Below are 14358 nucleotides of genomic sequence, written 5' to 3'. Positions count from 1 at the left end.
CGTTGACGAGGATGAAGATTTGCCTTTATCGGTATTGGCTCAAAGACTGCAAACTGTTGAATTTAACGACGACACGAATTCTACAGAAAATGACGAGGATGGCGTTGAATTTAATAATGAATCCTTGTTTATGGAGTCCTTCAGTTCACAGTCTTTGCGATACAATGATCTGCTATCAAAAGTACGAAAAGTGGTAAAAATTTTCAAGAACTCTCCGACAAAAAACGATGAAATCCTTCAAAAACATTTCAGAGTTGATTTTGGACAGGAGTACTCCCGCTGTTAGATGGGAAAACGCGCTGGAGTAGCATTTCTGCCATGTTAGGTTGGTTTCTGATTGAAAATATCTATCACAAAAGCTTTGATTAATTTAAAAACAGACTTTGCATTTACTGATGATGACAGGAGAAATATAGATGAAACCCATAAAATATTGGATGTTATTAAAACCTTCAACGTTCAAAATGAAGATAAAACTGTTTTTTATGGGCCTACAGGAGATGAAATGCTAAACGAAATTGTTAATATGATTAGACGCACAACCAAAAAACAAAATATACCTCTTGAAAGTGTGCCAGCGCTAGACCAAGACCTGCGAGAAATTAACATTCAGCTATCTACTTTGACAAATGATCAGGAACTGAACAGACAGTTATGTCAAGCTGTTGCTACTGATAATTCAGCTCCTGACACTGGATCAACTTGTCCATCAGACGATTTGCTTAATACTGTGAGGGTTGAAATGGCACTCTTCGAGAATGGAGGTTTAAAAGGCTCTAGATAACTTATTAAGTTTAAAGATATTCTAAAGAAAAAATAAATATTTATCACTTTTTTAAACATTAAAATTGTTTTTGTAATTTGTAAAGTACTGTTTCATTTATTTACATTATTCCTCACCCTTTATATTTTGTACACATTATAGGAAATCGATATTTAAATGCAGATTAGTGTATTAAAAAAAAATGCAATAAAAAGATCGAAATGCTCGAAAAAACCGGTCTACCCGGGTTTTGATTACTCTTAGACCCGAAAACCCGGGTTTTCAGAATTGAACCGAGTTTCGATGCCCTAGTTGGGCATAGTGGCGAGCAGCCACTGCACCTTCTGCAATAATCCTATTGGTGATATCGAACATTTCATATTTGTATGCGAGTGCTTTTCTTTTGACAGATTGATTCTTGTAAGTGAAATTAATGACATAGAGAAAAATCAAGTGATAGTGCAAGATCCCTCCCGCCGCCTGAGTGATATGTTAAAAAATAGATCTTATTACGTGCCTCTATATAAATTTATCAAAAATACAGTGGGAAAATTAAAATAAACCAAATAAAACTACTCAAGACTTGGCCTAAAGGTCTAGATACCAGGCCATAAACTCAAAAAAAAGACCATCTATTGAGTGATGCCAATCTACGGAAATGAAAGTTCATCCAAGTTCTACCAAGTTTCTTTTCTTCTTTTTTTTTAAATTGTAATGTTAGCATATAAGTGTTCTCATGTAAATGACTAATGTCTAGAGAATAATTTATTAAATTTATTGATTATGATTTTATATGTACCTATTATATCAACATAATATTATATATAATATATATATGCATAAGTTGATGAAAAATACCGCGGCAGTCCCCCATTTCCACACATTTTATTTTCTCTAAGTTTCCACTTAAATCGGCGGACGATTTAAGTTTCCCTCTTGCCAACAGCTTCTCCTGGGAGTCGATGGTGATACTCATTGAGAACTAGGACTAAGTCCTTAACAATACTTCCAGCCTAACATTAAAAATGTATCAAAACCATACTACTTTCAATAAAAATACTTTTACAAAAGGAAGAGGTATTTGTTCCTGAACGGAGCTGAGGTTAGGCCTGTCTCTTAGCAAACAGGTAATGGGCCATTTTCCATTACAGATGCCTAGAATGGGTGTATGAAGATAGGTTGGTGGTTAGTCAGTCCCGTACCATAGAATTTATTAATTTTAGTTTATTAGATCTAGCAGAAAACAAAACTTTCATTGTTTTACTTTAATTATGAAAACAAAACGAGAAAATGTAAAAGCAGACCAACAACCAGAATTAAACAAATATTACAGCAAATAAATAAAGAGGAAACGATACTTTTTATATCTAAAGAAAGAATATACAATTAAAAGTAATAAACAAAATTTTATTGGGATCATTCACTACTCTAAGATGCGGCGCCTGTCCTAGGGAAGGCCTCCACCTTAGTCCACCCTAATTTATTTTGTACCATGGTCATTTAATTTCTTCCAGCTCCCATTCGATCTCGTCAGCCCATCGCTCTATCGGTCTGTTCTTGTTCCTTTATCCTTTTAGACCAGTCCATTCATGTATTGATGCGGCGCTTCAGTTCTTTGGCGTGCCTTTGTTTCTTAAACTTCTATATAAATATTTATTACAAAAATAATGTCTTAGTGTAACAATCACATGCTTAGTTAGCACAACGATCTCCAGGCAGCCGCTAGTGCGCTACAATGGTAATGAGTGACGAGTGTTTACTCTAAAATATGTACTCTATGGTAACCAGCGTTGCCAACTCTACGTCTTTTTACGTACCTATCGATCGACGTATTTTAGGCCTTTCCTTGGAACCTACGAACTTCAGTCACAAAATCTACGTATTTGTAATCAAATTGTAAAATTTTGCACAATTTATTCCAAAGGCATAATACAATATTTTTTAACTTTCGAAAATAAAGTTAAAAAAGGAGATGCAACTCAACAGTTTCCCTTCCTGGCCCAATTTACACAAAAGTTATTGACATTACCTCATAGTAGCGCAATTGTTGAAGGACTTCTTTCTTCAATAAACTTGATGACCATTAACATACTAACTGTATAGGAGCTTACCGCCTTCATCTAGGAGAACTATAGGACGATACGTTCAGGTTTTCTACCCCTTTTAGAAGAACTAGCAGACCAGTCTACCATGTCGACTGTTGTTTGTGACTATTTGATACGGGCGTCCCCAAGACTCTAAGATGCTTTCTTTTTTGCTTCGGCGATACCTGTTCGCAGCGTCAGTTTTGCATCTCGGTATACGCTATATGCTTGTCTTTCTTCTACTATGCGAATGGGTCGCCTTCTGCGAGTCCTGGTCTAGCCTCGACCAGCTGCAACATAAGTAAACCGTAACTGGGCGAGTTCTGCCGTACACCAGAATACACTGGTCCGGTGAGGTTCAGGGCGGCTTCTTCGCATCGCAGCAGCGCGATACTTGTCAGTGCCCCATGAAACCACTCTGCCTCTTCTTCAGGATCTACGGAGGCTGGGCTGGGGCACCAGGCCTGCACAATCGTAGCGAACTCCGCCTGTTCCTTGTCAAGAACCTTAAGTGCCCATTTTGGGCCTAGTTCTTTCGAAATATCATGAAATTTGAGGGCTCGAGAACATGACATCCACAATCGATTCACCATTTGTTCGAACACGTTCGTTAGCCACTACCAAACAATGGGCTGCTGTCCAATCCATCAACGCTTTTCTCTGTGGCCTGATCATCGGGGAACCCCAGGCCATGGACTTCGCATTCAGATCCCCAGCGAGGACATTGACTTCGTTTAGGAACGCCTCAAATTCAGCTAGGGAGTGATTTGGGGAGAAGTAAGTGCTCGTGATACACATGTCGCCACCCAATTTTGCTGCCACGTAGCCGTGGACTTTTAGGAACGGTGTAACGATAATTGAGGCCAGACGCAAAAAAAGCAGCGTAATTGTTTGATCTGGAGAAACCTTAGGGTCATGTGAATTTACTGCGGTTACATAACCTCCATGACCATTGTTACGCGGAGACTTTGCGGGCGTCCTCTTTTTAAGTGAAGGGTGGCACCTGGGTATCTTCACACTGGGAGTCCGAAAAATGACCCTGAGCCAACGCAAAATAATATTAAAGTTTTTAACAAAAACATGTACAAATTTAATTTTCCAGAAAATAATAATAAAAAATACTTGAGAGGTGTCAAGGGACACCCGGATGAAACGAAGTTCCTTTGGATTAATTAGTGAAGGCATTGTAATAAAATATTATTTTTTTAAAGTTATAATATATTTTATATTATTAACAAATATAATGTTATTAAAATTTAATCAGTAGGCTTTAGTAATAATTTAAAAACTTTTCGTAAGAATTTTTTCCGTCTAGCCTCCTTTCACAACGCGCGATAAGGAACTTCGTACCAACTATTAAAAAAACACTTGTTTTATTCAGTTTTACCTACCCTACCCCTACTACCTATGCCTACTACCTTACTTTTCATTAGTAGTAATTTTCTAATCTGGTCTAATTTTCAAAATCTGAGTTGGCAACACGATGGTAACCACAGAGTAAGTACCTACAGGTTTAAGTTTAACTCAAGAAAACAATAAATCTATGAATCAAAGATAGGTATAACAAGTAGCTATCGGTTCAAAATACAATTATTATTCTTTTCAAGTTTCATATTTTAAAGGTACTCTGCTTAATCCCCTAATCTATAATTTTAATGGAAAATGGAAAATATGATAAAGAAATTGATGATTAATATAAACGTCACCGTTTATAGTTCTAATAATAAGGTGACGTGTGTCAATTTACGTGAAATGGCTGTGTAAAGTGAAAACTGAGTGCTGTCCTGACTCCTGACTGCTGATTGACTCCACAATCTAATCAATTAGCAATCTTCCGCAATTAAAGAAAGAATAACTATTCGTTTTATTTTCCGATATTTCATACAAAAAACATGGCACGGAGATACCGGGATGCTGCTGCAAAGCTGCAGGAAAACATACACAAGCACTTAAAAGAAATAAGAGATCTTTCATCATCTGAAGATGAAGAGCCATATGAACCTAGTGTACTGGAGGGTGTTTTCCAGAGTTACTGGCGAGGTGGTGGTGATACGCACATGACTAACAGGACAAGGAATCTTCTAGAAGAAGCCTTAAGCGGTCGGTCTGTTACTTGTTTAATTTGCATTGGATCTATTAAAAGAGCCGATGCTATCTGGACATGTGACCACTGCCATTCCTATTTTCATCTTTCTTGTATTCAAAAATGGGCTAATGATAGCATAAATTTATGTTCCGAAGAAATCCAAGCTCCAATTGTAATTGTCAAGCGAAAAAATATTGAGTGGTGTTGTCCCAAATGTAGGACGACATACAGTAAAGAGGAAATACCACACAAGTATCGTTGCTTTTGTGGAAAAACTGATGACCCACCATACCACCCTTGGTTAGTGCCTCATACTTGTGGAGAAATATGTGGGAGAAAAATTTCATTTGGTGATAATTGTAAACATAAATGCTTATTACTGTGTCATCCTGGTCCATGCCCTCCATGCCCTCAAACAATTAATGGAATATGCTACTGTGGAAATGAACAAAAACGAGTTAGATGCAGTGCACCCAAATGGTCTTGTGGTGAAACATGTAATAAATTACTTCCTTGTATGTCTCATAGGTGTGAAAACATTTGTCATGAAGGTGAATGCTCACCTTGTCATTACACTAGTCTGCAGCTCTGTCTCTGTGGCTCAGAAAAAGCAAAACGACCATGTACTGATCTTTTCTGGCAGTGTTCTAAAGTTTGCAATAAAAAATATTCATGTGGGTTTCATGATTGTTTGGATACATGTCACTCTGGGTCCTGTGGCCCTTGCCCAAATTCTGGCCTCAGGACTTGTCCTTGTGGAGCTATTCAACAGCATGTACAATGTCCAGATTCTATAGAAACATGTCTTAGTACCTGCGGGAAAAGGCAAGAAGGTTGTGAACATACTTGCCCCGAAAAATGTCATAAGGGACCATGTCCACCTTGTCAAGTGATGGTTGAAAAGAAATGCCATTGCTCTACACATGCACGATCATTACCATGTAGTAAAGACTTTAGATGTGATACCAAATGCAGAGGCATTAGACCTTGTGGGAAGCATGTTTGTGCTCGTAAATGTTGTAGTGGTAACTGTCCTCCATGTGAAAAACTGTGTGATAAACCATTGCAGTGTGGCCGTCACAAATGCCCAACAATTTGTCATCATGGGCCTTGTTATCCTTGTCCAAGGGAATCAAAAATTATGTGCCGTTGTAAAGAAACATTTATCACAGTACCATGTGGCAGAGAAAAACATGTAAAGCCCCCTAAATGTAATCAAATATGTAAAATTAAGTATAAGTGTGGGCATATTGAAGAAAACAAACATTTCTGCCATTTTGGTGACTGTCCTCCTTGTAAAGCTGTGTGTAACAAATCTTATGAGAAATGTGGTCATAAATGCAAGGCCCAATGTCATGAATATGTTACGGTTGTATTTAAGCAAGTTGAAAAACCAGCAACACCTTGGGAGGTTCAGCCTCCAAAGACAAAAGTTGTAGCTTTGGATTGCCCACCTTGTGAGGCTCCTGTAACAGTTATATGTTTTGGAGAACACGATTCTGAACTGCAGCCCTGCCACTTAGCATCACGCCGCTGCTGTGGGCGGCACTGCAACAAAAACCTGGATTGTACCAACCATAAGTGTTTACTACTATGTCACTTATATAGCCCTGATTCAAATTATCCAAATGTGCCTTCCTCATGTAGACAATGTGATAGGGAGTGTTCCGTGCCTAGACCAGCAGAATGTTCTCATAAATGTCCTAAACGTGCTTGTCATCCTGGACCGTGTCCACCGTGTGAGGTATTAGAAAGAATTAAATGCTTTTGTGCTGTTACAGAGATATATTTACGGTGTAGAGAGCTTTGTGCTGCTAATGATGAAACATTAAGCTGTAAGCAACAATGTCCCAAGAATTTAGCATGTGGACATAGGTGTAAAAAATCCTGTCACAAAGATAGCTGCAGAGAGAATCAAATCTGTATGAAAAAAACTAAAGTACACTGTTCTTGTGGTAATTTGAAGAAAGAAGCATCTTGTAATTTGGTGCGATCATCTGAAATAAAAGTTGACTGTGACATTTCTTGTGAAGCAAAAAAGTTGGCAGTTAAATGTGAGAAAGAAAAGGAACAAAAGCGATTGAAAGAGTTAGAAGAGGAAAGAAATCGCAAAGAACTTGCAGAATATGAATGGAAACTCAGCGGAAAAAAGAAAAAACACAGAGAAAAAAAAATGATTATCAATGAAGACAATAGAAATTTTTTACAAATATACTGGGTTCCTATTTTAACTATTTTAATTGTAATTTTGTCAGGAATTCTATATATTATAAATTTTTCAGGGGTGTAAAATCTACTTTTACAAAGAACTCCAATAATACTGTAAATTAGCAATTGTAATGGTATAAATATCAAAGTACTGTATTTACATTTATTTATATTTGGTGGTATTAAGAGAGAACATCTTCCTTGGAGAATCCTAAAATACAATAAATATAAATTTAGTGTTGTTTGTTTTATTAAGAATAGTAAGGTCTAAATTAGTAAAATATATGTATCAGGGAATGTTCTGATTGAGTCTACCGTTGCTTTCTATTGTTCGTTTGGTTAATAATTGAGATTTTAAGAATCATATTTTGATTTGATTTGTCTTGTTATTATTTAATTGTTTCATAATTTAGAATAATTACTTAACGAATAAAAATAAATACGAATATTGTTACGACCAATCAGAGCCGAGCAAAAATATTATATATCCTAAACAAATAATGGCAGTGGAAATGGAAATTATTTTTGATTAAATATTTCGCTTGTGCCAATCTTTGTATCTGTTAAATCTCTGAAAGGTATTGTCTGGCCCAGGGGCTTAAGGCCCCGGATATACATAATTATTGACGTATTGAATTCAACCAATAGGTTTTATGTACGATAAGTGGGGGCAAGTTGAAAATGGGAGGAGACATGTTTCTAGAGGAAATATCTCAACTTTCCATCTTAACCCAAAAAAAATGACGGGGTAAGATAAATACAGTATAACCCGTTTAATACGATCAAGCTTAATACAATTTCTCGCATAATACGCGGCTTTACGTCGGTCCCTACAACTTGAAACATATTTTCATACATTAATTCTTAACGCTTAATACGATTCGTCATCCCGTTTATTCGTTTCCCGCATGGTTTGGCGCGATCGTCATTTTGATCTGATTTTTTTTGTAATAGTGCATCATTTGTTTGTTACAATATGACTACAATTAAGCGAAAGGCACTTCTCTTACTCACTTCACCAAAAAATTTAGATATTGAAAGTTTTCGATAAAAAGTCACAAACAACAAATCAAACTCAGTTATGTGCTGAGCTTCACTTACCAGTTTCGACGTTACGTACCATTTTAAAGAAAAGAGAAGAAATTCAAGAAAAATACAGACTGGGAGGTGTGCAGAGAAAAAAACAAAAGGTAGGAAGCTCGATAAATTGAAAAAAGTTTTAGTGGAATGCCTTCGTCAAGCACGAGCTGTAAAACTGCACATAAGTGGGGCGTGGGCCCATAATATGCGAGAAAGCGCGTAAGATAGGCTGGATAGATCGCTTTAAAAAGCATTGTGTACCGTCAAATCAGTGGGGAATCGGAGACAGTGGAACAACAACATGTTGAAACATGGATGGCAACACTTCCCGAATTGTTGCAAAATTATGAACGTTGGGACATTTTTAACGCGGATAAAAAATTTGCATTATGTTGAAAATGTTTCAATTGCTAATGCATCAAAAACTTTCTCTCAAACCAAAATAAGTCATTATTCCAAATAATGTAATACATATATATGTACGTAGTACGTTTATTTTCCCTATCCCGCTTTCTCGCTTAAGACGCGTTTTTGGTGGGGTCCCTGAAAAATCGTCTAAAGCGGGTTTTACTGTATACAAAAGTTTCGATCTTACCTACTCAGTTCCCAAATCCCAAGTGTCATAAAAATTCAGAAATAAATTGGCTACGTACCTTCTTCCGTATAGGGTCATTACGGAATATGCAATGATAAGTAAAACATAAATATTTGAATCTTATCTATCTAAATTATTACTTAATATAAAATTTCAGTTTTGCAATTAAATGGAGAGGAATTAAGTAAATAACATCGGGATTCGGGAATGGCTTAAAACAACTGAGATTTGGGGAAGATTGATATATAAAAAAGAAACGTGTGGCACTCGGGGACTGCCGCGATAAAGCATAGCATTTTTTATCAACCTATGCAATTATAATTGTTTATTTATTTTTTATTTATGCAGTATTTTTTTTCTTTGACATTAATTCAATCTACCAGACTCAGACTAACAAGCCTATAGAGTCTGTCTCGTGTCCCAAATCTAACTAAACTAATCAAAGGCATAAATTATAACAGGTTAATATTATTTGTTCTAAAAGAGGTTCAAAAACAACTCGGTTCATCTCATCAGAAAACCGTCAATCTTCCCCCCACTCACCTTACCAAACTAAATTTGAATGATAATTTGTCGACACGAACTTTCATTTTTAGACAAATTTAGTTTTCGACTTTCTATGTTCAGGCATACCTACTAAGCCCCAAGAGATATACGAGCAGGAGGCTTACTAGATACCACCGCCGATGGACACACATTGCCAGAAGCTTCGCAAGTGCGTTGCCGGCCTTTTATAAATTGGTACGCTCTTTTATTAAAAGATTACATCACTATGTGCGTGGGAAAAACTGCTTTAAAAAAATCGTTCAGTTGCGGAATTTTGGACTTTGAGGTGATATAGATTTCATTACAAAACCACGATTCTTAAGCCTTGCCTTTCCTTGTATACAATATCCTTAGCGGCTGAAATAATGGTAAATAGTATCCGTCTTTAAGGATTAATAACATGACGTGTTAAAAACAAATTATGTTAAGTACATATCTTATCGCTATTTTATATCTATAATTTGGTCATTATACAAAATGATAAAAATAGATAAGAGCCTTAGTAACGGTTTTTTTGTTTATAATTTGGTCTTGTTATTGCTCTTGAGTTGTACAGAAATCCTACGATATCACCAGCATTCGCCGGAGATAGGACACGCTTACAGCGTAGGCCACAGGTCCGTTATCCGATAACTCCGTATCAGCTAATGCCAACACAATATCTGAAAATGAAAAAGCGCTCTACAACAGAAGCAATCAGCTATATATATTTTTTAAAATAATATATTTATTAGCCGGATACAAAGGCTATTAGCACAAGAAATCAGCTATATAAAGATCAATATTACCTGATTGAATAAATATCTGCCATATTATTAGGTAAAATTTTTCAACATTAGCAAACTTTTGATGTTTTTTTTTCTTGTCATTAATGTTAATAACATCAGTATCTGTAGACATATTATTTTATTATAATAATAGATATTAAGCTTCACTGGGTGAACTCATATAAAAATAACTTTTTTTACCATTTTTTTTCAAGTGACTTCAGGATTTTCTGTAATAGTAATACTGTGTAAAATAAAGAAGTTGTGACTTGTGAAGTGAAAATCTCAAAATGGTTTTGCTGTTTCTTTTCTATCGCCCGATTCATTTACAAAAGTTCAGTGTTTGCATAACGTAAATAATTCTTGCCGAAAGGATACTACTGAGCTTGCAAAGCAAGCTACTGCAAAAATGCAAATTTTACTGTATAATCATCAATTAAGAAGAGACTCCAAGGCAAAATTGACGCTTTTGTGTTGTGACTTGTGATATCAACATTAACGAGATACAGACTTACTGTGCTATATTGACGCTTGATTTGTGATATTGATATTATTAATTTAATTAGTGTACAAATTTAATAAAATTGTTACACCCCGACTTACGCGAATTCGACTTACGCGGATAGCGCTCAGTCCCACCTATCGCGTAAGTCCGGTGTATTACTGTACTTTAATAAAATTGTTACACATGCACATCCCTTGTTTTATTTATCTACATTAAATTATTCCTTAAAATTGTATACTTACATACCCTTTTAAATTCTCGCGCTATACCATAGTACCCCAACTTTTTTTCGGGCAACACTGCAACACAACACTGTTTCATCTGTGCTGTGTGCATAATGAGTAATTACATGTACCTAAATCTTAATTTGTTTTGCTTTATTTCTGTAAAAAATATTTATTTTAAAATTAATAGTTAGTAATGAATAAGAAATATATAATAATATTATGATCATCGAAGTATTCTGAGGATTTGAATGTTATAATAATTGATAAGCGATGTTGAATGGCTTGGGTAAGCTTATCATTTTAGTTTTTTCAATATTATATCAAAAATCGGATATTCTAATTACTCCGTATCATGTCTCGTGTTGCGACCTACGTGTTTCTAGATCTTGAGACCACGGGGCTCCCTTCACAAGAAATTGGTAAAACTCGTATTACCGAAATTAGTTTAATTGCCGTAAAACGTAACGATTTCCTTGATACTAAACAAGGAAATGTACCTCGCGTTCAACATAAGGTTACACTTTGTCTAAACCCACTGCGGATGATTCAGCCTGAAGCAACAGAAATCACTGGTCTGTCCAATGAGTTACTAGAACACGAGCCGGCGTTTGAACAGAATGTTTTCAACATATTAAACACCTTTCTTAATATGCTTTCTAAACCAGTGTGTCTTATTGCCCAAAATGGACTTGGTTTTGATTTTCCGATTCTCAAGCGTCACATAGATATACTTGGCAAGATGTTAGCTGAAGATTTACTATGTGCAGACTGTTATCATGGATTTTATGATATTCTACAGAAAGAGAATAATAGAAACTTAAAAATGCCTGTTATGGGTACCTCATCCATAAGTGATGTTACTGAAGTAGACAGCTTATCAACATATACATTGGGTGAAAGTATATTACATTCAGAAAACACATTGTGGATGAAAGCCATAAATGAATCAACTCCAGTTAAACAAAATTTAACTAAAGAAATTTCAAGAAGTAACATACTTAAGGCTAAACGTAGGTTTCCATGGAGTAAAGGAAATCAGCCAAGAGAAAAGTATAAGTTAAAAAATATACATGAAAGACTCTTAAATCGTCAGGATGTGGAAGCCCATCGTGCTGAGAATGACTGTATAATGGCTTTGGAATGTGCTGTAGTATTGGGAAAACATTTTTGTGAGTGGGTGGATAAAAACTGTGTTCCCTTCTCAATAATAAAACCAATGACACCTGGTGTTCCATTAGGATACTAATAATTATCAAATTTAAATATAAGATTTTTACTAGTAAAGTTTTTAACAATTTGTAATTTCAAGTATTATATTTTAAATGCTTATAAATTTATATTTTTGTATGCAACAATTTGTGATAATTTAGTAATTAAAAAGTTATTATTTAATTTTTATATTTTAGATGTATAGTTTTTAACTATTTTACAATTTTTAAGTTTGATTTATATAAAGGAATGTAATAATAACATGCGTTGTAGTATCAATTAAGGAAGGACTCTAAGACAAATTGTGATAAGTATTTGCATAACTACATCTTAACTTATTGTAAAAAAAATAATAAAATTATACATATTTTTATTCTGTGTTCTTTTATCTTTATTACATACTCATTTATAAACTTGAGTCATATTGTTGATTATTGAATATCACACAAAAATTATATAAGCCAGTATAGATGAGAATAGAAATTGTACAAGTTATGGAACTTATGATATAACTTGTAAAGTTAGAATCAAAGAATCAGTTGATTATGGTTTTCAGGTCTTTTATTTCTGACGGGGGTGCTATGGGGATGCACAAACCCTTTCATTCGTCAGGGAACCAAAGGTCTTCGCTTGGTGCAGGCTAAGAGTAAGGTGGGCCAGCTGTATGCTGAAGTGGTGTTCCTGCTAAGTAACTGGAAGGTAAGTTAATGCTAGTGTATATATCATGGGCCACTTGTAACAAGATGATTTCATTGAATGGTTGACCATGTGTTTAAATTGCCTATGTGAAATAGTATGAGAGTTACAGAAAAGTTGCCTTTATATTAACCAAACATAAAACTTGTCATCTTTCTTTGTACTTCTATTCTATCTATCTCAGTACTTAAAGTAAAATAATCACTAACAAAGGTAGTAAAGAGTCTTCAAGATGATATTCCAATTAGTTACTTAAATTTGTCACTCCTTTAAGGTAATACATACTATTTTTTGTTAGTATGTTCTACCATGGCTGATAAACCAAGCGGGTTCCTTGGTCTACTTAATGGCTGTACAGCGATTGCCCCTCTCAACAGCGGTTCCGGCGGCGAACAGCCTCGCTTTCGCCTTCACTGCTATTACTGCCGCTGCTATTGGGTCTGAAGAACCGCTTGATTCTCGTAAGGCAACTAAAGTGTTATTTGTTTTATATCCAATACATAATATTAATTCGAAATTTCATGATTTTATAGTACATATTAAAGTTAATAACAGTATCTTAGATATTTTTCAATTCCATTTGTACATTTTAAATAGATTTTTACAGTTTACGTATTTTTATTCGGAACAGATGTTGTTCGTTGCGTTATTTTCTTCAACTAGTTTGAACTCTATGATCTATCTTATAAATCTATTGAGCTCGATTATGTCTCATAAAGATAAATATTATATACTTTTGCATAAAATAGGGGCACCGTACATTTTTTCTATACTATAATGAATACAAGAAAGAAGCAAAAAGGGTCATTCCAGAAGAGTGGGAGCGTCAAAACGTTATTGAATAAATATAAACATCGAGGTAACACTCGTTATTAGGGTTTTACATTTGTAACTTTATTAAATTCAAAAAAGTAAAAAAATCTTTTACTGTCGACCATTATCTTATTGTTTGGTCGTGGTTTAAATAATTCATCAAAAATTGACAAAATTAATTTCATGCGTATTCATTTACACGATTTTAAGTATTCAGAATACGTCAGACAGTTACATTTCATTTACTTAACTGAAATCGTCCTCAGAACCTAAATTTCATTGGGTGCCCGTGTTTTTTTTCATCGTTGCGAGAGTTTATTTAGATTTGAGGAGATTCTGGACATGTTATCAAAATCGACCGAGCCTTAGGATAACCCGTGTTCTATATCAACGCTGGTCTCCAAATCTGTAAATAAGATAATGAGGTCTGAATAGTCTGTCTATGAAACAATATTACGTTTTTGTTTCCAGGAGCCATTCTCGGCGTGGCGCTGGTCGTCGGTGGGACATTCCTCTGTTGTATGGACAATGATTAGTTAATTAATTCTATACCATATTGAGTTGAAGGTATAAAACTGTTTCTGACATTGGAAGCAACTAAAATATCCGATGTAGAAGTTTTATTTTAAGCAATATCTTAATCAGGTGGCCCATAGAAAAAAGGTGACTTATTCTGTGATGTTATGTGATATAAGTAATACACAATTTGTATGACAAAGTTCTTTATTTCTATTGTAGTAATTTACTTAAAAAGTATTTTATACAAATGATAAATATAT

General features: G+C 35.0%; 3 protein-coding genes and 1 long non-coding RNA gene across 4 annotated transcripts; 3 read left to right on the top strand and 1 right to left on the bottom strand.

Annotated features, from left to right (window-relative positions):
• The first annotated feature begins 4354 nt into the window (after nt 1-4354).
• LOC110994123 (NF-X1-type zinc finger protein NFXL1) lies at nt 4355-7378 on the top strand. The gene has a single exon (XM_022260628.2). It carries the CDS (start codon nt 4740-4742, stop codon nt 7221-7223), a length of 2484 nt encoding a protein of 827 aa, XP_022116320.2. The 5' UTR covers nt 4355-4739; the 3' UTR covers nt 7224-7378.
• Nucleotides 7379-9865: 2487 nt separating this feature from the next.
• LOC123690041 lies at nt 9866-10248 on the bottom strand. Its single transcript, XR_006750875.1, has 2 exons — nt 10151-10248; nt 9866-10024 (listed from the first exon to the last, which is right to left on the bottom strand). It is a non-coding gene; the product is annotated as an uncharacterized LOC123690041 (long non-coding RNA).
• A 688-nt stretch (nt 10249-10936) lies between these two features.
• LOC110994125 (transmembrane protein 234 homolog) lies at nt 10937-14281 on the top strand. Its single transcript, XM_022260630.2, has 4 exons — nt 10937-11147; nt 12627-12769; nt 13065-13227; nt 14051-14281. The coding sequence occupies exons 1-4, from the start codon at nt 11132-11134 to the stop codon at nt 14113-14115; spliced, it is 387 nt and encodes a 128-aa protein (XP_022116322.1). The 5' UTR covers nt 10937-11131; the 3' UTR covers nt 14116-14281.
• On the top strand, nt 11159-12443 carry LOC110994124 (three-prime repair exonuclease 1-like). Its single transcript, XM_022260629.2, has one exon. It carries the CDS (start codon nt 11214-11216, stop codon nt 12105-12107), a length of 894 nt encoding a protein of 297 aa, XP_022116321.1. The 5' UTR covers nt 11159-11213; the 3' UTR covers nt 12108-12443.
• Nucleotides 14282-14358: the final 77 nt, after the last annotated feature.

Source organism: Pieris rapae, chromosome 20 (genome assembly GCF_905147795.1).
Source record: "Pieris rapae chromosome 20, ilPieRapa1.1, whole genome shotgun sequence".
NCBI classification, from domain to species: domain Eukaryota; kingdom Metazoa; phylum Arthropoda; class Insecta; order Lepidoptera; family Pieridae; genus Pieris; species Pieris rapae.
The sequence above is the reverse complement of the archived record's forward strand: the minus strand, read 5'-3'. Positions and strand labels throughout refer to the sequence as shown.

Bases quoted from the DNA above. Each gene is read 5' to 3' on its own strand.
- LOC110994125 (XM_022260630.2), top strand. The intron at 12,770-13,064 runs GTAAGTTAATGC...ATTTTTTGTTAG, and splicing joins TCCTGCTAAGTAACTGGAAG to TATGTTCTACCATGGCTGAT. The intron at 13,228-14,050 runs GTAAGGCAACTA...TTTTGTTTCCAG, and splicing joins TGAAGAACCGCTTGATTCTC to GAGCCATTCTCGGCGTGGCG.
- LOC110994123 (XM_022260628.2), top strand. From the start codon at position 4,740: ATGGCACGGAGATACCGGGATGCTGCTGCAAAGCTGCAGGAAAACATA.
- LOC110994124 (XM_022260629.2), top strand. From the start codon at position 11,214: ATGTCTCGTGTTGCGACCTACGTGTTTCTAGATCTTGAGACCACGGGG.